The following is a 27,609-nucleotide window of genomic DNA, read 5'->3' on the forward strand; positions in this document are numbered from 1 at the left end:
TTACTGTTCCAAAAACAGCCTTTATTCAAAACAGCGTACATCTTATCCACAGCTGCCCAACTGCAGCAGCGAGGCACACACCATCTTGCCACCGTGCAAGGCCTTATAATCATTTCACAAATAATAAAAGCAATACAGATGAGCCGTGGAATAGGGCCAAATGGCCGGGCTCAAGCCTCCCTATGTACAACAGCAGGCACCCCTGACCCTGGCTAATCATTGTCGCTGTCTTCCTCGATGTTGGGGCTCGTGGGGCTGTAGGTGGGGGAGGAGGGGGAGTAGCCCGGGCTGGTTGGCGAGTAGCTCGAACCCTTGGGACTCGTTGGGGAATAAGTAGGCGAAGTGGGCGAGTACTTCGGCGAAGTCGGGGAATATGTGGGTGAAGTCGGTGAGTACTTGGGCGACGTCGGCGAGTACTTCGGTGAAGTGGGGCTGTACTGCGGCGATGTCGGGCTGTACTGTGGTGACGTCGGACTGTACTTGGGCGACGACGGCGTGTAGGTCGGACTCGTTGGCGAGTACTTGGGGCTTGTCGGTGAGTACTTGGGACTCGAGGGGGAATAGGACGGGGAGGTTGGGGAATACGTTGGGGAAGTGGGGGAGTACTTCGGCGAAGACGGGGTGTACTGGGGCGAACCGGGAGAGTAGCTCGGACTAGTCGGGGAATACGACGGCGAAGTCGGGGAATACTTCGGACTGCTGGGGGAATAGCTCGGGCTACCGGGAGAGTAGCTAGGGCTTTGCGGGGAGTAGTTGGGCGAGCTGGGCGAGTACGACGGGCTGGTCGGGGAGTAGGAGGGAGACGTCGGAGAGTAGGAGGGTGAAGTCGGGGAGTAAGACGGGGAAGTTGGTGAATAGGAAGGCGAGGCCGGTGTGTAGTTGGGTGAGCTTGGGGAATAGCTGGGGCTGGTCGGGGAGTAAGACGGCGAAGTGGGCGAGTACGAGGGAGAGGTGGGCGAGTAGGAAGGAGAGGTGGGAGAGTAGGACGGAGAGGTGGGCGAATAGCTGGGGCTGGTGGGCGAGTAAGAGGGCGACGTCGGGGAATAAGAGGGTGAAGTCGGAGAGTAGCTCGGGCTTGTCGGAGAATACGAGGGGGAAGTCGGAGAGTAGCTTGGCGATGTAGGTGAATAGTTGGGAGAAGTAGGGGAGTATGTGGGGGACGTGGGGGAATATGACGGGGATGTGGGCGAGTATGACGGAGAAGTCGGAGAATAGGTTGGCGATGCCGGGGTGAGAGAGGGCGAAGAAGGCGCGTAGGCCGGCGATGACGGGGAGTAGTTGGGAGAGCTGGGGCTGGGGATGTATGGGGAGGCAGGAGAGGAGGCTGGCGAGCCCGGCTGCGGCGACCATGCGGGGCTGTAGGCCCCGGGACTGAGTCCACTGGCGTCGCTCGAAGCAGAGGGCGAGAAGCCAGCGCCTCCCGGCGTCATGCCGCTTCCCACGTTAGGTGACCAGCCACTGCCATAGGCTGGGGTGGCACCCTGCGCCCAGGGCGTCATCTGCGGGGACATGCCGGCCATGGGGGTGGCCGCACTGCCAAAGAATACTCCAGGGCCACCTGCACGTGGAACCACAGAAGGGGTCGTTAGGGGCCATGGTATTTACACCACACCCAGAGGTCAACACAATAAGTCCCCAAATGGAGTATCAGGATGAGGCGGAAAGGAGCCCGAGGACGGCGTCGTACTCACAGAGGGAGCCCATCATCCCGGGCAGGTTCATAGGGATCTCGATGCCGTACTTGCACTTCTCAGCGTCCAGCATCAGGTCAAAGGCCCCTGTGCCCATGCGGGCCAGCTGTCCCATAATGATGTTCTCAGAGACGCCCTTCAGGTAGTCAACCTCAGCGTGTGAAGCAGCATCCAGGAGCACATCCACCTGTGGGAAGTTTGTCGCGTTTCATGGCTACCCTCCATGCATCACAGGGCAAGCCTGATAATTTTCCTTCCCCAACCAGAGTTGTCGCAGAGCTGACTTCTGCAAGGCTATGCCACCATAGTTACACCTTCATTCGAAACAGAAAGCCGACTTGAAAGATCTTACTTCTCGCTGTACACAGCATGCACCAGGGGCTCACATATCAGGAGGTTGCAATACTGTTGAAATTAAGTAATTTTTATTTGATGCTACAGCATGCTTAGCAGCCATTCCACATCACACATTTCAATGCAAGGACGACTATTTGCCCCATTATCGAAATTATTAATAGTAATAATATTAACAATGTACATGACGGGTCAGCCCAAGCCAAGGAGGCTTGTCACACTGTACCCGGAAGTCAGTTTCAGGGAAATTATTAACTACAAAAAGAGAAATGTTGACTGCGAAGAAACCATTAGATTCACACAAACTATTCCTTGAAGAACTTCTTGGCATATAACTAAATGAACCCCCAACCGCACCACAGACGCTTTCCACCTGCGCTGGCACACGTGCGCTGGCACAAGGAATCAACCATGCTGTGAGCAGAAAAGGGCTACTCACGGTCTCCTCAAAGGAGCACCTCATGAGGGCCCCGGTGTCCTGCCGGTTGATGCCGTGACGAGTGATGGCCATCAGGTGGCCCTTGGCTGTCATCACGTCACACAGCAGGGCCAGGTGCCGGTAGTTGACGTACGAGCCGTCAAACGAGATCACGTGGTTCATTTCCTTCTCCACAGCCTTACGCACCGCCTCGATGCCCAGCACCTGTGTTTAGGAGGGAGAAATGCGACCATGCACCTCAGTTAGGCACCACATTCAAGCTACTGCATCTGTGCCCTGTCTGATATGATCCAGCCACGGCTGAAGTAGTCGAACTCTTGCTTGCTGCGTTCACACTTTGCTCTCGCTTTCGAAGCAAGTCTGAGCAACTGGCAACTACATACATGGGCAGCATTATTAAACAGCTTTGCTTCCACCTCCAACAAAGTTCCTTGTGCCATGCTAAAGACTTGTGGTGTTTTTTCATTCCACATGTATGCGAACTTCTTTGGGTACAATGTGGCAATGAGCTTTGACCTATTGACAGCTCTGTTTGTTCCTATGGGTGTTGAGTTAACTGTGAGAAGTAAAAAGAATGCATGATAGTCAATGAAACAACACTCAACCCACATGTGGCAGCATGGAAGATAGCATACACTGCCAGAAAATTTTCTGCCTGAAATGATACTCTACACTCATGTGGCAGGTTACCAAATGGCAACGCAAATCACTTTAATCGGTTCTCCGTTTACATTTTTGCACTGACCGAGAACATGCCATTGCTGCCAAGCAAGCCTGCTTTCAGAAACAGTGCCTGGTTGCAGCAGCTGTTCCATCAGCTGCCTTTGATTCCCGCACCTACAGTTCCAAAAGGCAGGGCGAAAAGAGGTGAGAAGAAGGATTTTACACACCCACACATGGTGTCTGAGATCGATTTTTATAATTCCTTATTCCAGTCATGGCTCCACCATTTTTTTCTGAGAAACTAAGTAAGAAGTTTCTATGGTTTGGCATAATGATCAAGTAAATAGAACCATTTCTGCCCTACCACACGAGTCAACCGTTTAGAACATGAAATGTTCTTAGGCTATTTTTGTGGTGGCGAAACTGTGGTCAAAGAAGCAATAGGTGGTGCCGTGGAAAGAAAAACAGGAGAGGATGAACTGGAGAGTTAAATGGTGCGGAGAGGGTGAGAGCATAAAGTTTCATACAATAACAACTAGAGAGGAATCTGGCGCTGCGATCGTCCGTCTCAATGGGCGTGATGGGTATCTCTGGATTCGGATTGGCGCTTGATGGCTTGCGGAAGTTACTATAGCTTCGATTGTGCAGACAGTTTCGTTTTCCTTTTCGATTTACATGAACGCATTTGCCTACGCGGAGTGTTGAAAGAAGCGATCAAAAATACGTCTCTCCTTGAACTGCATGCCACGCGCGCACTGAAACCGCCCTGAGTGGAATGTTTTATAACCAGAGTTGCGAATTGGGTGGGTTATCAATCCACTGCCGGCACAGCGAGCACTAAAAAAAAATGACGGCGCTCTGTGCGGCGAAGTTATCTGCAAATCAAGAGATGCGGCCAGATGCGGCGCTGCTCATTCAGCAGAGCAATTTATTGTCGAGGTGACGACGGTAGCGAATCGCTTGGAACAGCCCCACCTTTCGTGCGAACGCCAGCTCCTACGGCGTAGATCAGCAGTACCGGCGGCTGATAGGAACGCAGCTTGATGAATGTCACCAATTCAGGCAAGAATAATTTCTCCACAGGTAATCGGTTTCTTTTTTTTTATGAGCACAAAACTTTTCTTAGTATTACTAACTACCAGCGCCGGAACTTTTAGAATACCGTATATTGCCGCGTATAAGTCGACCTTTTTTTTAAAAAATGACCTTCGAAAATTAGGGGGGTCGACTTATACGCGGAGTCGACCTATACATGGGCTGCCATCCGCTAAAAATTCAAATTTGCCGCCGCTCAAAAGTTGTTTCTGGAGCCGACTAGAGCCACTACGAAGCCTTATCTAGCCAAGACTAGCCAGTCACATGAGTCGCTCGCCATTTTGGGAAGCGCTCTTTGTGTTGTGTTGCGGGCGGCACGGCCAAAAATCCTCCCTGTTCTGTGGCACGGCTGAGGCATTACCTTTCCTGACCAGCCGCAGCAATGCCTCCGCAAGCTCGGCGCCAGTACAGCGCGGCATTCAAGCGCAAAGTGATTTTGTTTGCCGAAGACAACAACAACGTCGCGGCAGAACGAGAGTTCGGCGTCTCCGAAAAGTGTGTTCGGGGATGGCGGCAGCAAAAAGACCGCATCTTCGCGTGCGCTGGTACGCGTCGGTAGTTTCGCGGGCCGAAGCAGGGACGTTACCCCGTCGTTGAAGAGAAGGTACTCGAGTGGGTACAGCTGCAGAGGAAAGAAAGCCTCAGCGTGTCCTACGAGGACATTGAAATGAAGTCGCGGGACGTCGCAACTGAGCTAAACATCCACCGCGAGGAGTTTAAAGTATCCAAAAAATGGATAACAAACTTCATGAAGCGTAACGGGCTGAGTCTCCGGCGTCGCACAACGGTTGCGCAAAAGCTGCCGGAGTCGTACGATGAAAAGCGGCGCGAGTTTCGGCAGTACGTCGAGGACCTGAGGAGGCGGCGGGGGTTCCTGCTCGGCCAGATCGGCAACGCCGACCAAACACCAGTCTGGTTCGATATGCCGAGCAGGAGAACCGTCGCCGAAAAGGGAGAGCGTCAGGTCCGCCTCCTCACAACAGGGAATGAGCACAACCGCTTCACCGTCATGTTGTGCTGCACGGCTGACGGCCACAAGTTGCCACCCTTCATTGTTTTTAAACGTAAAACCCTGCCGAAGGAGACGTTCCCGCCCAAGGTCATTGTGCGGGTGAACGAGAAGGGTTTCTTCAACGAAGAAACCGTGCTGGAATGGTTTCGGATGGTGTGGTGCAGGCGTCCCGGAGCTCTGCTGAAGCCCCGGAGCATGCTTGTGCTAGACTCATTCCGCGGCCACATGACGGACCGGGTCAAGAAGGCTGTGGCCAACGCCGAGTGCGACCTTGTCGTAATACCGGGGGGGATGACGTCGATGCTTCAGCTGATCGACGTATCCCTCAACAAGCCCTTCAAGGACCGCGTCGGTGCTCTGTACAACGACTGGATGAAACAGGCAGACAAACCCACAACACCCACCGGCCGTGTGAAGCGCCCGACCCTGAGCACGGTAGCCCAGTGGGTGAACGACGCCTGGTACGGCCTACCCGACGACATGGTGCGGGACGCCTTTGTGAAGTGTTCGATTTCGGCCCCGCTTGAGCCGGCCACCTCCGACGACGACGAGAGCGACGACGACAGCGACGAGTAGGCTTAGGCTTCGAGCCGCTCTGGAACTGGTCGCTGTTTGGTTGTCAACAATCGCTTGTTGATATTTTTGCGTTGTTTCGTTCGCTCGGCGACGGCAGTGGCGGCCGGGGCTACGCCCGCAGCATCCACAGCGGGAATAAAAGTCAGTATTTTTGGTCCTTCAGAAATTGTTTGTCATTTTTTTTTTTTTGCGTTGGCGGAAATGAAAACTAGGGGGGTCGACTTATTTTCGGAGTCGACTAATACGCGGCAATATACGGTAGTTTTTAAAGAAGTCCACGTCCTGCTGTAGTTGGCGACAAATGGCAAACCTGCTCCACAAACCTCCTGGACTCCGCGTCCGCTTTATATTTAAACACGCCTGTTTTATTTCATACAAAACCAGTTTTTGGTCACTAACTTTCTTCTTTGTCAAGTAATTTGTAAACGAAGAACCGGGAAATAAGAGTTTTTTTTGTCAAAAAACACAATTTGCGCAGCCATAGGCCCGTTTCAATCCTACACCATCCGGTTCCAGAACTACCCATCATTCCCATTGAAGCGTAAGCGCCGCTGCCATGTTCGCGTTGACACTAGCGCCAGTTTCCCCTCTAGTTATTATTGTATGAAACTGTATGGGTGACAGTAACATAACCGCTGCAAGCTGTTAGACAGCAGTGCACAGCCTAGCAGTGTTTCATGTCCCACCCACAACTGCTTATCAATTTGCACCACCGTAAGAGTCTTGAATAACAACCAACTTATGCTAAAAATGTTGTCCCCCCGTACTGATCCCACCCCCAACTTTGTGCGAGTCATTAAATGAGTAATCCTCAGTTAAGCAGTAGTGCGTCAAGCACAGAATGGCACTCACGGCAAAGATCTCGCAGATGTCGTTGGAGTAGGTGCGGACGGGGTCGACGTCGCGCTCGCTCAGCACCCGCATGAGGCTGGTGCCGTCCGTTTCCAGCAGCCACTCAGCAATGGCCTTGAACTCGCCCGTCTCGGTGAGCACAATGCGCTTCTTGTTGTCTGTTGTGGGCAGGTGCATGTACACCTGCACGAGCCCCCCACAAGTTGCTCTTACAGCTGCTTGCCGTGCCATTCAACCACAAGCCGATTTGTTGGCACCGAGATGGAATAGGAGCGTGGCTAAAAAGGGCCCCTGAGGCTACCAAAACATCAGCACCACAGTCAGCAACGTAAATACGAATGTTGGCCAAGAAACGGGCAAGCCCTGTCCAACAAAGAACCGCCTTCTTTGGAAAGACAGAAATCTACCAAAAGTAGGTAAGTGTGCGAGAATTAGGCAGCTCAGGTACATAGAATTACATTTCTGAAAACTGTTTTAGGGAAGCTGCTGCTAGTAGGTAAGTGTGCGAGAATTAGGCAGCTCAGGCACATAGAATTACATTTCTATTTTAGAATTACAAAACTGTTTTAGGGAAGCTGCTGCTGTCATGATTAATAACCACGGTGGTTCGTGTGCTTAAAAAAAAAAAAAGCAGATAAGAAAGCAGCCATTTGGCTAAGCAGAGTGTGACTTTCTAGCAATACTGCCTTTATACGAGGTGCCACCTACTCCTAAAGCGACAATCGCCCGTGAAATCGCCACGCTTCCAAGCTGATTGTGCAAGAGCAACAACAAAGAGGAAGGAGGCAGCTGACCTTTGTGATGGCCTCAATGCCCTGCAGGGTCATGTCACTGAGCATGTTGGCCTCGATGCAACGGAGGAACACGTCGTCCTCCATCTTGTCCACCTGCTCTTCTTCCTGCAAAGTGCACAAGCGGCAGCGCGCTAATTTTAGTACAGCCGTTACGGTAGTCCGGCAGGAGCCTGACAACCGTCCTGAAGCAACAGCCTGGCCCCTACAAGGTGGCCGCCCAAACTGGGGTAGTGCAATTTTAGACACACTCTTTGTCACGTAAACACGAGACAGAAAATCACGGAGTAAGAATTAGTCCGTACGGACCACCTGGCATTCCTGAGGTGCAGATACCTCAATAAACTATCTTTTTTTCTTTTCAGCTGCCAGTAACAACTGCGCACTGCAGTTTCTCCATCCTCATTCTGAGCCTTGCCGTCACAGGCACCTTCAGATCAGGCTACTGGATTGTGTGCAATATTTCTGAATACGCCTGTACGCAGTAAAAAGGAAGGAAAAAGCAGCAGCTGCCACTCACGTCCTGGAACTTGCCGTCGTCGCTGTTCATGATCCGAATGCGGAGCACCAGCTTCTCGGCATTGTCGTCGTTGAAGATGCAGTTGAGGTCGTCGCCGAAGCCGGCGTTGATCTTCTCGGCAATCTGCTCCATGGTGAGCTTCTTGTCCGTCATACGCTTGCGGTCCAGCTCCACGCGGAGCAGCCAGGGGGAGATGCGGGTGGGGTCAAAGTCCGGCATCTCGTAGTACACGTTCACAAACTCCTGGTCCTCCGCAATGACTGTGTTCTGCGGGTCCGGGTCGTAGTAGATGGCCGTGTTGGCCGTCACCTTGCGCAGCGTGGTGTGCTCCAGCCTGCACAGCACATCCTGCGGGCACAAAGAGAGAACAGAAGAGCTGTTTGAGACACTTTCCGTGCCTAGCAGATAATAAAACTAACAAGCAAAGTGTTGGGGAGTTGTCTTCGATTGGCATGTTCGTTAATAACAATGCCTGGGCTAGCTACGGCAAGCACATACACACCTACCTTAACTGTGCAACAAGTCTTTTTACAGCTCCGCATCAAGTAGTTCAAAGATCAAAGAGTTCCCAGTAGCAGTCTTACAAAACTTTATAAACTTTCAAAGCAACAAAAACAAAGGCTCGCATGTCAGGCCAATCTGCAGGTTACCTGAAGACCCTAGTGACGAGACGTGTACATGGAATAAAGTTTTTCTCCCTCCCTCTCTCTCTTTCTTTAGACTGACGCAGGGCACAGATCACTGCTAGTATGTCTCATTTTAGATACGAATATCATAAAACCACTCTGTTGAAAGGGTAATCTGAATTTGGGCCATACAACACATCTTTCATCTGAGCACTCCTTACACAGGGGAACTGCAAGCATTCAATCAGGAAGCATATTTGACAAACCTGGCCGCCTAGAGATGTACCCCACGTGCGCCTCTTTTTCGCCACTTATTAGAAGAATTGCACAACTAACAAATGCGTTGGTCGGCTAAACGAACCTAAAAGACGCCAACAAGACCAGAGAACACGGTGTAGTAAGAAACATTGCTGGTCATTTGTGAAACAAAAAAATTGAAATCATAGGGGCTCGAACCCAGGCAGTTAGCGTGGGAACTCTACCACTAGGCCTGAGGCCTAAACAGCAGAGACATTTCAGCAGTTGCTCCAGAGTGCTCCAGGCAAGCCTAGTGGGGGCTGCGTCTAAGCGGCCAGGTTTGTCAAACACGACCAGGAGGAGGAAGGGGGGTGGCACCTTGGCCTTCTCGGCGTCCCGAGCGGCGGCGCCCATGAGGAAGACAGTGAGCGAGGGCGTCTTGGGCTTCTTGGAGATGTTGATGATCTCCTTGAGACGGGGCACACCCAGTGTGACGTTCTTGGCCGACACACCGGCGTAGTGGAAAGTGTTCAGCGTCATCTGGGTGGCCGGCTCACCCAGCGACTGGGCGGCCAGGGCGCCCACCATCTCGCCCGGCTGGCCCTGCGACTGGTGGAAGCGGGTCTCGATCTCACCCAGCAGCCACTCGAAGGACTCGGTGGACAGGCGGAACTCCTCGGCCACCCGCTTGGAGCACAGGGTGGCCCTGAGGAGGGCCCGGAACAGGAAGGTGGCGTTCTCGTTCGCCTGGATGCTCAGGTGGTCCTCACCCGGCACGATCACTAGCTTGCGCACCAGCTCCTCCACACCTGCGCATTCGTGAACAGTTACTGTAGGTTCAGGGAACTTTGGTTCAAATTGGTCAGTGGTTGCACACACTCCCTGTTCGTTCCAGATCGATTATACAGCAAGTCCAAATTCTTCATACAAGTCAGTTCGGGGTTCTCACACACACACGATTCTGTTTTCCTGTGGGTACAAGCTGACCACTTCCAGCGTGCACCCAGTTCCGCCCATTCGTCCTTTTACTGTTCTGCCTCAGTGGGGTAGGGGTAGAATTGTGGGTTTTGGAACGAACGGCCCTGGTTCAAGCCCCAGCAATGCCAATACTTCTTCCAGGACCCAGGATTATTTTTTCATTGTAAAATGTTTTCTTAGCTCAATTCCGGGCATCCTTTTTGCAAGTACAAGTGGCTTGGTTGGTATCTCTTAGGTCGATTGAGAGAAGGGGCGCAGCATATCAACACGTTTAATTGCCGTTTTGCATCACACCTGCAGAGCTGGGCTTGTACCCACCTTGAAACAGAATATCGCCCCACACACAGGCACTTGGGGTCTCTCCCTGCCCCCTTACCTTGCACCACCCTGAGGGGAGACAGGTCGGTGGGCGCCCGCAGGTTCACACGGAAAATCTTCTGCGCATTCCACAGCATCCGCTGCAGGTTGCATGGCAGCACCACCTGCAATCGTCACAGGGCAGGACAATCACGTGAACCTTCCCCTCTGCTGTTCGCTCCTTCAGATCACTCTACACTCACTGCACACACAGGCCACATAAAAGCTAGCTTTCACCTGCTCCTTCCTCCTCTAGGACAGGCATTAGAGCATTCACTTCACTGTGTAGCCCTCCAGCTAATACACCCCACACAAGCATTCTCACCATGCCTCCTCTGCTGTGATACTTGAACTAGCACATTAAGCATACCCAATGTTCCACTAAATTCCTTTTAACTAGCAAACAAATAGCAAATTTTAAGTGCCAGAATTCAATAGGCCAAATAACCAGCAAACGCGTTAAGCATAACTGTTTAGAGGTCCCGTTCCACATCCTTTTGGGACTTGTGTTAGGACCCTTGTACCTCCTGCAAATGTTTGCGTGCCCAAACACGTTCGCCCCTTCCTTCTTCTAGTGGGAACAGCGGCAGGCCAAGATTGCATGCCTGCGGAATGCCTCAGCCACCCACCTTGCTGTCGCCCGTGGGGAAGATGGTGCGCAGGATCTCGCGGTCCTTCTTGAGTCGCTCCCACTCCTTCTCCAGCTCAGACACGGCCGTGGCACTACCCATCAGGTCACGCACCACGTCCTCTGTGAACACCTTGCGTAGGTACCTGGGTGGACACACAAGTCACAGTCACGAGACACCACCCTATGACGGCTCAGCAGGTTGTGACGCATTACTAACACTGCACTTTTATCGTGGCAAGCCCCTTTTTTACAGAAGAAAATCTTGTGGCCAATATGCACTCCTGGCAGGCACTACTAAGCTGCACCACAGTGCTGATGCTGCGCAGGTCTAGCTGGAAAACTGCCCCACTGCACTGCAGCTAAACATATGGCAACACGCTGAGGCTGCTGGTCCACTAAAAAGACTGCAACTAGTGCCTTTTTTTCTGGCTGAAATATATAAACTCCGATGAAGATGGGAAGGCTCAGGCTACCTCCAACATAGAAACACTGGTGCTATGGCAGGCACAGCGGTAGTGGAACTACCAAGATGTAAACTGCTTTTTTACTTGCCACAGCCCCCTGCAAGAGGTCTTTTCCTACTGCAGTTGGCAAAGTGAGCCAAAACAAAACATAAAAAAGGTAAGGAAACAATTATTCCCTCTCCTGCAGTACGAGTTGAAGCGCTGGATAGGGTAGGGCACACTGCGTGCCAACAACAAGCCACACACGCACACAACGGCAGAGAGCGGGGAGCAGGGAGGGAGCAAGCAGCAGCACGCACCGCTCGTTGCAGGCGTCGAAGCGGAACTTCTTCTCGAAGGACTTGTTGGACGGCTTGAGGGTGGGCATGCTCTGGAACTCCACAGAGCCGCCGTCCAGGCCGTCCTCTCCATAACGCAGCTGGATCACCTGGCCGTTGCTGTTGCGCACCGTGCCATCGTAGGCAATCATCACGCTCTCCATAGCCTTGATCAGACGACGCTGGATGTAGCCTGCACCATCATCATGCCCAGACAGGGGAGGGAGTTAACACGCACTCTAGGTCAGCCGATACGGGCAACACCCTTCCTCGCTGCTTTTGGAAAGCGCACCACAGCTTTGTAGCAACAAGAAATCACAAAGTGCAAAGCCAATGGCCTGCAGCACCCCCTTATTCTTTGGCTGCAAGACAGCTCTCACCACCCGAACCGTGCCCATCACCCACCTGTCTCAGCAGTCTTGACGGCAGTATCAATGAGACCCTCTCGGCCTCCCATGGCGTGAAAGAAGAACTCGGAGGGGGTCAGGCCGGCCAGATAGGAGTTCTCCACGAAGCCCCTGCTCTCGGGGCCGTAGTCGTCCTTGATGAAGTGGGGCAGCGTGCGCTTGCGGAAGCCAAACGGGATCCGCTTGCCCTCCACGTTCTGCTGGCCCACACAGGCAATGACCTGCACCCCAAAGGCCGCTCACTACACATGCTGCACAGCGAGGACAAAAACGGCAGCTACAGGCAAGCATGTCTAGTCAGTTTGCCCCGCTGGAAAGAAGATTAACCCATCCCCTCCGTATACACTACACTGCCTCGACTTGTCAGTCAAATCAAGCGCAACATGCGACGACTTGCTCTTACAACACCCTTCCCCTTTCCCTTGACTATAGAGAGATGCACAAGGTGGATCCGAAAAGATCCATCCAGAAGTTACTTGTCATCTCCATATCTTTGGTGGCTGATCTCTTAAACCTTCAGAACATGTGTTGCTCCTTGCACAGCTGGTTACCTTGTTCGCATTGCTATTCAGCATATAAAGTGACCTTTCTCCTCAGGGCATAGTTGCAATTGATTCCGCTGCGCTGTTCAGTTCTGGCAAGTGGTGGGCATAAAGGCACAACACACAATGACAACTCTGCTGCAAGATAAAGTAAACGTGGCGCTCAATGTCCTCGAAGCTCACTACAACAAAGCCCAGAAGTGAGCGGAATGAAGCCGCGATCCCTGCGTGGCTGCTCGTCCAGAAGGGCACCCACCTGAGATATGTTAATCTTGGAGCCCTTGGCTCCTGAGACCACCATGGCCTTGAAGTTGTTGAACTCAGACAGGGACTTCTGGGCGCTGGCACCTGTCTTGTCACGGGCATCGTTCAGGATGCGGTTGACCTGTGCAGCAGAGAGGGAGTAGCGGCAACATGCATTACTACTGTTGCAGCACTCTTCCAGCGAGAGTGTTTGCCGTTTGTGAAATCAAAACTAGCATAAATGGGGGGTTTAATATGCTGAAGCAATACGGCCCAATATGCGGTGGGCTATGTGGCGCGATGTAGTGGAAGGCTTCAGATTCACCTTGGGGAGCTTTATTGTGTGCTGATATCTTAAAAACGCGGGCGTTTTTGCTTTTCGTGTCCACCCGGGTATTGCACCGGCGTCCTTGGGCTCAGCAGCACTACACCTTAATCACTGAGCCGCTGTGGTGGGCAAAACTAACGCAAATGAAGCCCCCCTGGTTGCTTACCTGGTTCTCGAAGGTCTGCCTGAGGGTGTTTCCGGGCGAGGGCTCGAGCTCGTCGTTGTGGGCCTTCTCGATGACGTCTATCACGTCGTGCTTGGCCTTCTCGATGGTGTTCTTGATGTCGATGAAGGTCTGCTTGTCGGCAATGGTGTCCCCGATGCCGATGGTGTGGCCCTCGAGCAGCAGCCACGCATTGACCACCGTCTGGATGTGGCCGTAAAAGGCGCCGGCCACCTCGTGGCCCAGCTCGGCAAACACAACGTGCATGAGGGAGCCCGAAGAGGCGCCCACGGTCTTCTTGCAGACAATGCCGCTGACCAGCTGGCCGTGCTCGATGAGCACCTTGGTGTCGCCCGGTGAGATCCACTTGTAGGGCCCGTCGTCCTCCTCGTCCGGGTGGGTGCTGTGCGTGCGGATCAGGTTGACGTTGCCCGGGATGACCAGCGAGAAGATCTGCTTGCCCGTCCACAGGGGCTTGGGCTTGAGGATGGCCGGCATGGGCATCTTGCCGTCCCAGATGGGCAGGAACATGAGGATGGTCATCATCTGGTCCTTCTCCAGGAAGATGTCCCGCTTGGTCATTTTGCGCACGGCCGTGAGCGTGTCCTGCACAATGCCCATGACGGGCTTGTTGGACTGCGGCGTGATGATCTGCCGCGACACCAGGGCCAGCTGCTCCACCTCGGCCCGCGTCTCCAGCGACTGCGGCACGTGCAGGTTCATCTCGTCCCCGTCAAAGTCCGCGTTGTACGGGGTTGTCACACTGCGTCCGTCCAAACAGTGGAAGGGGGGCATTGAAGAAAGTGAAGCACGGAGCACTCACAGGGCCAGAACTAGGCATGCTGGCCATGCCAAATAAGAGGGCTGCAATTCTATGCTAGGCTGGGCCGGTTACCAGCAGCACTGTAAGCAAACACTGCTGGCAAGAAATAAAACTCATGTCCCACTCCCTCCATCAAACTGTGGCTGCAGTCAGCCTAGACTGTGTGCCGAGTGATGCAGGTACCAGTACACTCCCAGCTGAATAGCGTTCTCTGTAACACTCAAATGTGTGTGTGGCAAATGTTAGGTACATGCATACACCCGAGCCCACTGACGAATTTATGCTCCTCCCAAGCCCTCCCCCAACAAGGGTGGCCCATGTTCACTGCACCAAAGAGAGGAATTTAAATCCCTGCAGTGTTTTGCAGGACTGAGATAGGCCAACAACCAAACAGGTGGATATGAACAATCGATGTCCACTGAGAAACAAAAGCCGGCCCTTGGTTCAGGGACCCACCTGAGGTTCATGCGGAAGGTGGACCAGGGCAGCACCTTGATCTTGTGCCCCATCATGGACATTTTGTGCAGCGTCGGTTGGCGATTGAACACAATGATGTCCCCGTCACGGACGTGTCGCTCCACCTGGGTTGGCCACCACCACAACAGGGATAAGCGTCGCAACGGCAATGGAGGACAGGACACAAGAGTCACTTTAAATTTCCAAGATAGGATATATCAGTCACTGCCGGACATTTCAACGCAGAAACTAGGACATAAAAATGTTTCCTTTATTTGCTTTATTCAACTCGTACTTGTACGTAAACACAGAAGTTAGGAGTGCCTTATGCTACATTGGAGGACAGTGTTTTTCCTAGGGACCACTGGATTGTGCAAAGAGAGGTGTCTCATCTCCTACTCGGATTCTTGCAGTCCACAGGACTAAGTGAGGTATGCTGACATTGTGGGTTTCTTATTTTAGGACTAATTGAGGTGTGATGACTTTGAGAGTCTCTGATATTGTATTGGGGATGATTAGGCGGAGCAATTGCTGGCAGCTATGCAAGGCTAAGTCCGCCTCATTCACCAATACTTACTACTACTACTACTACTACTACTACTGAGAGCAGAACAAGCCACAAACATGAGAAAAAACTAGCAAGGCATAGTGGACAGGCAAATTGGAGGACAGGCAAATTGGTACTCAGTTCGAGGGAAGACATGTGGAAGAAAAAAAAAGGAAAAAGTAGGTGTGCAAGCGTTGCACCACCTGCTTCTATCTGTAGCTTAAACTCTATATTTTTGTAGTTTTATTTTAACACTGTTACTACCTAAAAGTATCAGACTCCCTGAAAGGTAAACCGCATGGCATACTTAACACATGCTGGAGATTATCAGTTATGGATTCCCCGCGGAAGTCACACGGACTCTTCTCGCCATAATACACGCGGAAAACAGATGTCAAATCGTGTCTCGGACAATCAGTGGCAATCCCATGACTGACCATTGCAGAGCCCTACTGTATGGCAAGAACAAGCCTTTTCTTGCACAACGCTCAATCTAGAGCCCACTTGCTACTTTTCCAAAATGGCAGAGTGCCACGTCACAACTTAGTGTGCACCCCATCACCAATTACTGTGGACGAACAATCCCTTCCCTTGTGCCCCCCACCCTTGTGCGGAGAGAGAGAGAGACTGACCCGGTAGCCACACTGCAGGTGGAGGTCGCTGGCTTTGGGGTGGAAGCGGAGGTCGATCCTCTCCCCGTTGTCCCGAATGATGTACTTGGCACCCGGGTACTGGTTGTTGCCACGCCTCACCAGGTCGTGCATCCTGCGAGAGAGCACCACAAGGGGGCACAGCGTTTACCATGCGGTCAGGGTAGCTTGAAGACATGTGGGGCCCCTCATTCCCAAACACCAGGAGAATGTTTCGAGCTTAGAGTGCAATAAATGTGTTGGAAAAAGAAAAGTGCCCGAACATTGACATTAGCGTATGGCTCTAAATGACATCGCTACACACCCCAAGAGGCCATGTTGGGAGCTTACATTAGGTTTGCGCAAATGCCATAGGAAAATGTCAAGAAGCTACCCAGTCAGAGAGACGCAGATTTCTTTAAAAAAGTGAATAACTTAAAAAGTGCAGTTTGCAGAGAAAAACGAAGCCGTTCTTTTTAACCTGCTCATATGATATTCATTTGTAAACTTTAAACTGTATATGATATTCATTTGATTGTATTTGTAAACTTTTTTCCGTATTTATTGTACTTGCAGTTGGAGTTGTAGCTGTGTAAGTGTTGTTTTGATAATTGTTCTCGCGTAATCTTGAATATTTCGTGAAATTGTTCATGCCGGCTGTGTGTGTTTGCTTGTGATCGGCGCCAGTCGTTGCCGCGGGTGGCCAAGGAACCCTCAAGCCATCGCAGAACGGCTTTTACCCTGGTCACCTCCCACTTTTGTGAAGATAAATTAATTAAGAAAGAAAGAAAGAAATTTGTAGTGAAACCCGATTCATTCTTTTTTTTTTTTTTTTTTCATTGTCTGAATACATTCTATTGGCGAGCAGGCTCTCAAAGCTGATCCTTGCTGTCAGCCATCAAAGAACAGGTACAGACAAACAACCAGCTGTGTTCTTCGGCCCTGATACCCCAAACCTTAATGAAGACACCCCAACTTGCCATCTTGTGATGCCGCCTTTGCTTCGCCTCAATATGCACTTATATATTTCTGAATGTCGACAAAGAGTGCATCATCAGGTATAACCATTAGGGAAAGGAAGGACCAGACAGCCTGGCCTGACTGCATTGACTAGACCAGGCTTTCCATTGACTCTGAAAGCACTGTAGAGCAAGAAAATTTCCTGAACCTCGCCAAGGTTCAAATCAGGGTCTTTCAGCGCAATGTGACACCACCCCGCACCACCCAGCCCAGCAGTGGAGGACATCAGCCCCACCCTCGTTCCGAGGCAAGACTCACTTGTCGATGTTGAAGGGCGTCACAATCTCGGGGAAGGTGAGGTTCTGGGCGATGGAGCGGGGCACGCCGACCTCGATGATGCGCAGGTTGGGGTCGGGCGTGATGACCGTGCGGGCCGAGAAGTCCACCCGCTTGCCCATCAGGTTGCCTCGGATGCGGCCTTCCTTACTCTTCAGCCGCTGCTTGATGGACTTCAGGGGACGGCCAGACTTTTGCATGGCCTGGGAAGGGAAGGGCAGCCAGTTGTGTAGCAATACCCTGAGTAGAAGAAAGACTCGACGTAATAAAAAGGACATTTCCCCTACTGACTACGTGGATCAGGAATTCGGCACAATCGTAGCCCCGTTTCTCTTCCTACAGCCACGCCCCCTCTCCTTTCTGGCCTCAGCTTAGAAAAGCTACGTCACCTTCAACTTTGAAACCACCTGGCTTGTATTTCACTCACTCTGGGTGTAATCAAGGTGGCCTTTGTTTGAGGTGTGCACTGAGGCCAAATCGTTTTCTTTATAGCCACATAAGGAGACAAGAACATCTTCCTACAAATGCTGACTTATCTACCTGTAAAAAAAAAAACAAAAAAAAAAAAAAACACTTTAAAGGAGAGAGCACATGCTTCAGATAGGGAGAAAGTGCACCTTTCCGTGTACAACACAGGGCCCGACAAATGTCCCGCAGCCCCAACCAGCACTGATTTTGAAGGTGACGTGAGAGATATTTACGATCACTCTCATGGCTCTGTGCTTGGAAGCATTCCTTGTGAGTGCACTCAACATGTTCTATTCTGTGTGTCTCACATCCCTTTAAATGCAACAGCTAACGTCAACTTGCTTCACGCACTAATTTTACTCTGTGTTACTTGTATTCTTTTTTCTCGCCAGCATCTCATTCAATTTTAAGCAAGGTCTATACAACCATCAAAGGTCACACTAGAAATAACATTTCCACTGCTTCCTCTTCAGCAAAGATCCCCACTTGATCAAAGTTTGGCACGCACAAGCACAATTTAAAAAACCCCACAACAACCCACGTTGCTAGTTAACGCAGCCTGTTATTAACAGCAGTGCCATGGTTTACATTTTTTCCCCCTTGAAGGAAAACAAAATGAACTTAATCATGGCACTGCTTTTAATAACTGGAAAAAGATTGTAAAAAAGTCCCACCAACACAAACACATCACAATTAGAAGCTGCAGTTAAAGACCAAAAAAAAAGCTAATGATACTTATTCCGAATTTTTTACCCGTCCCATCCAAATATGACAACATATGTTTCATACTTCTACAGCCTCTCACAAGATTGACTTGGTAAAAGCACTACTTGTGCCATATAGATGTTTCATAGAATCAATTTAAATACTAAATTATTAAATACTAAATTAATACCTGACTGTGTTCATAATAAAACGAAATTTCAATACACCCCCAAGCAGAGGCAAGTTCCTCCTGACAATCCTACCAACAAAGCCACATTTAATTCTGTATTCTCTGCTGTAGTGCACCGGCTATCTGCATGTGTTAGTTATTTTAGCAGATGCAAATTCAATAACTGTAGTACCTCCGGTGATGTGGAGTCAAAAATGAGTTCTTACTCACCTAATGACAACAATGGCTTAGTAACAGTTCAACTAAGCACTGCGACTGTGACCCCTGTGAAGACCTGGTCATGAGTGCGAACCACAACTCGCACAAGTTGTGGGTGGACATTAACCAGATGCATGACGGAGCCAAAAGTGAGCTCCTAGTTAATTAACCACAAAGCATTTGCCCATGGTATGACAGGTGGCAACAAACAGGCAATTCATATCCTCTGGTGACCACCACAAATGGCACAAGCACCCGATTGATTGATTGATTGTAAGGTTCAACGCGCCGACGCAACGCAGGCGATGAGGCGCACCATAGTGGAGGGCTCCGGGTTAATTCTGACCACCTGGGGATCTTTGACGTGTGCCGAGATCTCGTACGCATGGGCGTTTTTGCTTTTTGCCTCCATCAGAAAAGCGGTCACCGCGGCCGGGAATAGAACCCATGTCCTATGTGGCAACCAAGTCGGCCCCAGCTGTGCACCAGAAATGAGTTGGTTCTCCTCACTGTGCATACGAGCGTCGCATGAAACCTACCTGGCTCCCCCTCAACGTGCAACGTAAGCAGGTGCGCTGCTGCCGCAAGTACGTACCTGAGTAGCCTGGAAACAGGGTTTCAACGAGAAAACAAGCTCGTAATGAACCCCCACAAAACTGCCCACGTTGCACTCTAACTGACAAACAAAGGAGGTGCAAAAGAATCTGTCATGAAACATAGAAAGGTGTTTGACGATGCTATAAATAAGCAACAAAATTGCTGCGCATGCGAGACTGAAGTTTGTTACAACAGTATGCATCAAGCTTAAATCAGGCGATCAACTTATTAAGGGGAGGCCATGAAGACAAATACAACTTTGGTTTGAAACAACTTGCCTTTGCTAACTTGCTCAGCTCTGCTCCAGCTTTGAAAAACATTTATCCCCCTCCCCAAAAATGACTCATTGAAGAACTTTCGAATTTTGCGCTACACAACGTCAGCAGTGATGCAACAGGGCCACTGAAAACAGTGCAAGATGCACCAGTACAATCGCCCAATCATGTTTCTTGGCGGTGGCTTTGGTCAGTGGCTGGCAATTGCACAGACACGATTCTGTGATGTCATGAAGGTTCAGTGATAAAGCAGCTGGTCAGTTGCCACTACTCATCTGTTTCCCTTAATTTCTGGCTTACCTGATGGGAGTTTGCACTTAAAGTAGTCCACGAATGAATCAAACTTCATGGCCCCTTCATGGTCTTCATGGTCTCTTTTTTGTTGTCAAAGTTTTAACGGAGAATGAAATTGCCATTTTTATTTTTTCAACTTGATAGATCGCAAAAGCAACCTGACAGACAAAGTTGACAAAAAAATTTCCAAACCCCTAGTTCCCGTTTGGCATGCCGTGGCTTATCCTGGATGCCCCAGGTACCTTGTGATGCCGAGCAACCGCCTACCACTGCGTTCAGATTTGCAGCCCCGATCTCATCCCCACTCACCCTGGGCAGGCCGGGCATCTCGTTGTCCACCAGGGTGGCCACGTGGAACTGGAGCATCTTGATGTTCTCGGCAATGATGTGGGCGGCCGCCCCACTCTGCTCGTTGCGGATCAGCTCGTTGTTGGCCTTGACGATGTCCGCCAGCTTGTGCGTCAAGTCGTCCTAGTTGGGTGACAACGGGGGAACAAGAGGGGCTCACTTTACAAATCAAGGCAACCAAGAAGGCAACTCTCTTTCCCTCGCTCTCTCTCATTATATACCGCATTAATTCGAATATAAGGAGAGGTATTTTTTTTTCCAAAATCCATAGTCTCTAGGTCATATCTCGCCTTATGTTTGAAACTGAGTATATAAATATGGCAATTTTTTTCACTCTCCCAACTGCACCCTGGCCTTATAATCGATTAAATACGGTACTTCTGCCCCCATTTCACCGGCTCAAATACAATTCCTGGGCACTCTGCTTTCACTGCCGTGCACACAATGTGGGGACCAAGGCAAACGACCTCTCGCCCACCAAAAAGGGAACACATCTGGGCCCCCTTTCTTGTTACACAATAACAATAACTTTTGTGCGGAGAAACACGAAAAACACACACTGCTGTGCCCTGGACAGGCGCCGAATGCAAAAAAAGAAGAAATTAATTAACAAGCCCCACGTAATGAAAGGTCCTTGTCAAGTAAGATGCTCAGGCGTTACAGAGGCATATGCCAACAGAAGCAAACGGTCCAAAGCTGATCTAACGTTTCCCCACATGGTACAACAACACAGGAGAGTGGGAGCTCAACGATGGGATTAACGAGTAGAGCGAAGATGTGCTGCCACCCTCCAGCTCTGCACTTTCAGGTTACTCACAGCTGTGCATGTGTGTTGGGAAATGCGGGACACTCTCGGTATGGCAGAGGCAGAAAGGAGGGAGGGCAAACACGGTAGGTTTGGCCGTGCTAGTTTCAAAAATCCCCACTTTGGTACGTACACAGCTAACCACATTGACTGACTTTATGTATCATCTAGCACATTTAAGGGGACACTGAAGCCAATTTATTGCTCTTATTTGTGGCTGCATTATGCCCTTCAATCTAAAAGTAACCTATTATTTGACTATTTAGGCCAAGTCTAGGGCCCTGGTTCACCTTTCATTAGCATCAGGAGAGAAGACACCATCTACCATGATGACGCCGCACTAGTTTGTGATATGTTCACAAGCAATCTCAGCATGCAAAATACCACTGATTTTAGCCAGTTGGATGAAACTGGAGAGGTAACACCACTTGATGCCGTAAAACACAACATCCTACTAACCAGCTGTTTGAAGTGCCCTTTACACAGTCAGGAACAAATGGTACAAATAGTTGGCTTCGACCCTCCCTCTTCATTGCCATTGCCGTTAGTAATTAGCTAAACATAGTACTCACGAGGAGCGAATTTCATACTCAACTGGTGCAGTGAGAACTTAGTTTCTGAGAAGACGAAGGTCTCCAATTCGAAAGAGGAGAGTTTTTTTGATCCAGCCAGTCACGAACACTGGCTTACATCAGCGCCACCCATCTTCGCATCTGCTGGCTAAGACCAGCCTTTTTTTTATATATATTGATTAGTGCCAGGTCACCTGTTCCCTACACACATCCAGAAGGACTTTACACGCTGGTACAGATTAACTTGGGGACAACTTTCAAGTTCGGGGGAAGGAGGAGGGAAGAAAGGGATTAGAGTATACCTAAGCACACATCCCCTTGGTCACGCTGGTTAATCTGTGCATATGGCACCGCATCAAACCTACACGACAGAATGGAGCGATTGTTCCCAGAACTGGAAAAGTATTCTACCGATGACATTGTTACAATAGCCATGGAAAAGCAGGATGGCATCGTAAACATCAACGAATCGCCTTTGGAGAACAGTCACCTTACGAACGAAAAGAGCAATTTGACGACGCCTCTGAAAGAACATCATAAACTTGAAAAGGGTAAAGTAGACTAAAGGGCTGAAACGACTACCCGAAAAGTCCGAAAACACGGTTCCAGGAAAAACAAGCTTGTAATGAATGTCCACAAAATCAAGTGGACTGTCTTCAAACCAATCAACAAATGAAGCAACATCCCTACACAGCATTAGAAGGAACTAAAATGCAGCACATCACAAGATTTCAGGTATACAGTTCCCAGACAATGCACTCATCATAAGCTTGGGCACGGCCATCGCAGGCCCACGAGTGTCCTACCTACTTACTAAATGGTTAAAGAAGGCAACCTACTTATTTAGCTGTTTTCTACACCCAGTTCCTGCACTGTATTTTTATCTGGTGTGCAAAATGTGCAAAAAAATGAGGCAGGGTAACGGCTCTACCGTACCACCATCGTTATTAAACAGCTACCATTATTAAGTAGGAAATAGTATCAAGGAATTTTTTTATAACCTTCAATAGTGATTTTCTCCAATGATTATGTCCATTCAGTGGTAGTCAGTACTAGCTCTACAGGTATAACAACAACTGAATATGACAATGACATTTTGTCTTCCTAAATATCATTCCAAGTGTACACTGTAAAACAGCTTTCTCAAGCGTAATAGCTGCTAAAAGGAAAAAGCAGCTGACCCTCATTCCCATATCGCATGAATCTTCCAGTTCCCTCCTCCAGTTGAATGTCATTTGACATTCAACTGCCTGGGAAGCGAAGCAGCGCGCAGCCCACGGAACAAACGACCAACGCACCTGGTTCCTGGCGGAGCCGAACATGACGACGGCGGGGCGGACGGCCAGCGGGGGCACGGGCAGCACGGTGATGAGCATCCAGTCGGGCTTGGCGTACCGGGGGTCCATGCCCATGATGACGCACTCCTCCTCCGACACGTGCTTCAGGATCTCCCACACCCGCTCGGCCGTCAGCACGATCTTCTTCTCCTGCGAGTCCTCGTTGATGTGCTTCCACTCGGCCGTCAGGTCCAGACCGCTCCGCCGGATGCTCGGCTGGTACCGGCCGCAGCCCCCGTGGCCCTGAGCGTGGCAGAGTGTTTGTTCCGCCGGACATTAACCCTAATTGGAGCCCTTCCTTGGGCTCTTCAATGAGCAGTATTCGGCGGCAAAAGGAAAAGCACGGGGCAGGCAAGAGCACTAACTAGCGCACCTGCTTCTTGTTGGTGTCCTCCTGGACCTGGCTGTCGGGGCCCACCTTGGTGTCGATCTCGTCGCCACCCTCGCAGATGTTCTTGCCCTTGCAGAGGTCGTAGACGTGCGCCAGGCGCTTGCGTGGCTGTCCCTTGGTCTTGCCCACAATCTCCTTGATCTTGGGGTTGTTCTGCAAAGAGCACATTGCTCGTGACCAACACACTGGGGTTGCTGACTCTACGGTCCACTTCACAGGTTGGTCACAAAAAAAGCCAGCCGGCTTGCCTTCAACCAATTAGGAAGGCGAGCCCCTCCACAATGTATTAATCAGTGCTTGCTTTCAAATGTAGCACCATCGGCTGAAAACCCGCATCCAAATACAGCAAGAAGCTCGTCAAATCCAAGTTGAAATCCAGGCCTTTTTTACAGTCTCCTTCACCTGCCCAGTGCCAAATGCACCACTATGCTTTGGCAGTATTTTTTTTTTTATTGTGTAGTGTGACCACTGGGTGCTAGACTTCCTCTTCTCTTCAAATTTAATTTGCAACAATTGGGTCAAGCATTACAGAAACTGATTCGGGACTGCCTTTCTAGGCTTATTCATAACTTCTGGTAAACCAATGAGCAGGCATGACACGCTACGATCGAAGGAATAATATTAGGTGTCGCCACGCCTCACCAGCTTTCTCACTCAACAAATTGGATTGCCAAAGGTAGGAGAGAGAAAAATGTGGGGGTGGGGGGCAACGTACGGGGCTGACGAGCAGCTTGGAGCAGTAGAAGCAGACGCATCGCAGGATCTTGATGGTCTTTGTGAGGAAGCCGCAGTGGAAGACCGGCTTGGCCAGGTCGACGTGGCCGAAGTGTCCGGGGCACTCGGTCATGTTGCCCGCACACGTCTGGCACCGGGAGGTGCGGTCGATGACGCCCTGCCGGGGGTCCATGAGGCCCCCCAGCTTGGGCCGGCCGCCCTCATAGATCTCGGGGTACCTGATGCCCCCCTCGGTCACGGACATACGCCGCTGCGCAGAAGAAAGGCACGAGCACATTACGCGCAGCCAAGCCAAGTGTCATAGCGATCCGCTTTGGAGTAATTCCACACAGCGGTTATTAATTTATGACGAGCATTACAATCTTAGTTGGCAGGGATCCACTACTGCAGCTGATTCTGGCAGGACATGGTCACAGCAGCCCTTACAAAATTTGCAGCATTGGAGATCAGTAGTGCAGGCTACAACACAAAACCAATATTGATAGAATTGATTTTGGCTGGTCAGTTTAGTTTCATGCTGTGTAGGTGTTAACAGAAAGGCCGACCGTGAACAAGCACCATTTTGTCAAATTGGTTTAAACTTTTTATTGACATTAAATAGTGACCTTTGAACAGAAAGGATCAGAAAAAAAGAACATGAGATAAAGTGCTCACACATGTGACACATGTCTACAGTACTGAACAAATGGCCATGCTTGAGCTATTACTGGCGTCGTCCCAAGACCTTCCCTCGGTGAAACTTTCAGATTTGTGATGGCAGTGAAAAGCATGATGCCACTAAATCTGTGTCAAGTAATGCCTCCCAATAACTATTTTGCCAATTTTTTTTTCTTCAAATTATAAGATTTTAAGCTTCGAAGCTACACCTAGACTATGAGATGCGTAGCGAAGAGCTACGGATTAATTTAGACCACCAAGGTATCTTTATTATGAGCCAAAATCTCACAATAATTACTTTGCTGTCACATGTGATGCAACAAGCATACATGGCTTCAACGCCTGCTTTCATCACAACTACCACCCGTGCCCCACAAAAAGCAACTAGATTAAATGATTGCAAGGCAACGTAGAATATGCCCAGTTTTTCAGTGGTGAAGAGATTCCTTGCATCATTAGTCTTCTTTGACACCTTTGCTCATATATTCTCACCTTTTCCCTCAGAATCCCTTTATTTTTAACCGAAACTGTTAGACCCGTAATGCAAAAAAAAAAAAAAAAAAAAAAACTAAGAGTAAGCCATGGGGCTGTTCGGAGCAAGTACTGCAACAATAATCGAAGGACTTGCTGTCAGTACAGGAACGAGACCACAACTCCCAACAAAACGGTGCAATGGAACCATGATAGCCCGAAAGATGAAGCTGTACCTAAACAGAGACATATAGTGCTCTAGCTTTATAAGCCTTCAGTAGTTATGCCAGCAGAGTGAATGGAACTTATCGTTCCATGTCGTTGTGTTGCGAAAGTTCTTGCTACCCACAAACGGCTACCTTGTTTGCACCAATATCTCAAAACGAGGGTAGCACTTTTCCTGATACCAAGCTTTCTAGCATGTGGTGCTAGCCTGCACTAAGAAAGTTGGCATGTGCTGCATGCAAAATGTGAGGAAGCACTCAATTGGGAACTGCATTTGCAGCTTTTACCTGTCCAGAAGTTAAAAAAAAATGAAAATGATGGGATTTTTTTGTTGTTGTCAAGAGACGAGCCCCGTGAAAGCAATGTCAGGTGTAAGCAAAAAAAATTTGCTTAAAAATTTCATAACTGTAGACTTGAGCATGAAAAATCCACCAGTTCGAGCGAACAGGCCTATTTGGTGCATATTACGAGCCATGGAACGCATACCAGAAAAGCAAATCGGGTACCTCTCCAATGTCAAGCAATGTAATACACTTCAATGCAGCACCTGCTGATCTTTGTTTCGCCACACGAGCCGATACGATAGGTTTCCGGCGCACTGGTTTAACCTTTTTACAACCAGGCAGACCTGCACTACAAGGACGCTGACCACCGGCGTTCATCTCAAGGCCGGTGATATCGCAATGCGCAGCAACGTTGCAATGTCGTTCCGGTGTCAACGCCGCGGAAAATAAGTACTTATCGCATGTGGGCTTCTCTATCGAAGTTAGTCACGCTCAAACTGCGAGCGACGCGAATATTTTTCTGCGCAATTGGATCCTTCACATAAGCAGCTGTTATAACGCATGATGCGCATTTCACGCACTACATGTCACCAAATTCCTTCACCCAGATGAATTTTTAAAGCAATTTTTAAATGTCACTGCAAATATTGTTAAATGGGGCATTTGTTGTAGCAGCGTTCCACAATTAGGTTTGGAACGCGGCGTAATCTTCAGACGCGTTATCTCGTACTGCCGAGAGCACACCATTTCTACACGCGTGTAGCGTTTTATGGCTTTCAGATACCATTGCACAGTATTTGCGATCATTTTTGTAATCGACGCGTTGTAAAACAATGGTCTCAATGGATTTTTGGAACACGAGTCACTGCGCGGTTAAGCAAGCCTTGCCTGCCGGAGAACGTTTTCCCGCGCGCCAGCACTACGCATCCACAACTGTCATTTCTCGAAACGATTGGTTTAAAGTATTGTCGTCAGCGGATGTCATGCGCGAGCAACACTTTGTTCGCCAGAACGAGAACAACTCTGCTGAGCAAACACAACTACGTACTATTTCATCGGGGCTGAGGATGCCAAACTGCACTCGTTTGACCTCCCGTAAGGTGGCCTTTGAGTCCGAGGTCACGATTTGCGACATTGTAGTCCGCAAGGTGCCACAACAGAATGTCAACAAACCACCATGCACACTTTGCAACTAATATTCGCTTAGAACTTTCTGCAGAACGCCATTTTTGCCCATTTCGGCGCTCAGCATTGGCTGCAATCGCTGGCAAACTTGACGTTTATATAGCCTCAACGCCGACGGGGTTCTAACTTCTGGCAAAACGGTCCAATAGGATGTCAGTGATGTCAGCATATGTAGTTGCGTAACTAGAATATAAAAACAAATTTGTTATTGCTTATGTACTAAAAATAATTGCTTAAACATGCCTATTTGATGATTGGAAAAAATATTTAACTAATTTAAGCCGCATTCTGTACGCATTAATTCCGTCACTCTTCTATGAGAGAAATTGGCGGGATATTCAACTGAAGAGAAAGCGATGTAAAACTAATATAAAATGCGTGTTTCGAACGTGAAAGGCTGTGAGACGTGAGGTGGTGAAGAAATACAGGGTAACCTAGACCATCCCACCGGAGTTAGATCGCGTCGAATTCTTGCTTGAACAGGAGCCGAAACATGGATTTATCCAGAATTTCGGTTTCGAGAGGGGTTGGGGGGGGGGGGGGGGTCGGAAGCCTTCTGAGGGTGTTGGGCGGCGGTTTGGGGGTGTGTATAAATCCCTGGGAAGGGTGCTCGTGGTTGTGGAAGCTTTTTTTTTGTGGAGGGGGGAGGGGTGGAGGGGGAGTCTAAATCCTTCTGGGGGGTGTCAGGAGGGTGTCAGGGGGGGGGGGGGGGGGGGGTATGTATAAACTCCTGAGCCGAAACCGCGCACTGCAATCCTTCAACTTCGGCGGCTGCATTTAATTAGAACGTCAAGAAGCCTTCATGACGTGCGGGAGGAAAAAAAGAACTGTTTCA

The 27,609-nt window shown here is 49.9% G+C and overlaps 1 protein-coding gene across 1 annotated transcript; it reads right to left on the reverse strand.

Moving 5' to 3' along the window:
* On the reverse strand, positions 1–26,856 carry Polr2a (RNA polymerase II subunit RpII215). Its single transcript, XM_077698073.1, has 21 exons — positions 26,638–26,856; positions 23,933–24,202; positions 23,200–23,370; positions 22,788–23,069; positions 20,074–20,235; positions 17,020–17,240; positions 15,745–15,877; positions 14,566–14,690; positions 13,290–14,049; positions 12,809–12,937; positions 12,009–12,231; positions 11,586–11,796; positions 10,821–10,965; positions 10,211–10,316; positions 9,235–9,665; positions 7,994–8,341; positions 7,477–7,581; positions 6,683–6,865; positions 2,485–2,688; positions 1,692–1,878; positions 1–1,558 (listed from the first exon to the last, which is right to left on the reverse strand). The coding sequence occupies exons 1-21, from the start codon at positions 26,722–26,724 to the stop codon at positions 213–215; spliced, it is 5,829 nt and encodes a 1,942-aa protein (XP_077554199.1). The 5' UTR covers positions 26,725–26,856; the 3' UTR covers positions 1–212.
* Between the last annotated feature and the right edge of the window lie 753 nt (positions 26,857–27,609).

The sequence above is a fragment of the Haemaphysalis longicornis genome, unplaced genomic scaffold (assembly GCF_048455015.1).
Source record: "Haemaphysalis longicornis isolate Haplotype H1 unplaced genomic scaffold, Haemaphysalis longicornis Haplotype H1 scaffold_2, whole genome shotgun sequence".
Classification (NCBI taxonomy): Eukaryota; Metazoa; Arthropoda; class Arachnida; order Ixodida; family Ixodidae; genus Haemaphysalis; species Haemaphysalis longicornis.

What these genes read in the sequence shown, in the direction of transcription:
- Polr2a (XM_077698073.1), bottom strand. Translation starts at nt 26,724, where the DNA reads ATGTCGCAAATCGTGACCTCGGACTCAAAGGCCACCTTACGGGAGGTC. An exon ending in AGGACACCAACAAGAAGCAG is followed by an intron (nt 23,070 to 23,199) that starts GTGCGCTAGTTA and finishes TGCCACGCTCAG; the next exon opens with GGCCACGGGGGCTGCGGCCG. An exon ending in GGTGCTCCTTTGAGGAGACC is followed by an intron (nt 1,879 to 2,484) that starts GTGAGTAGCCCT and finishes AACTTCCCACAG; the next exon opens with GTGGATGTGCTCCTGGATGC.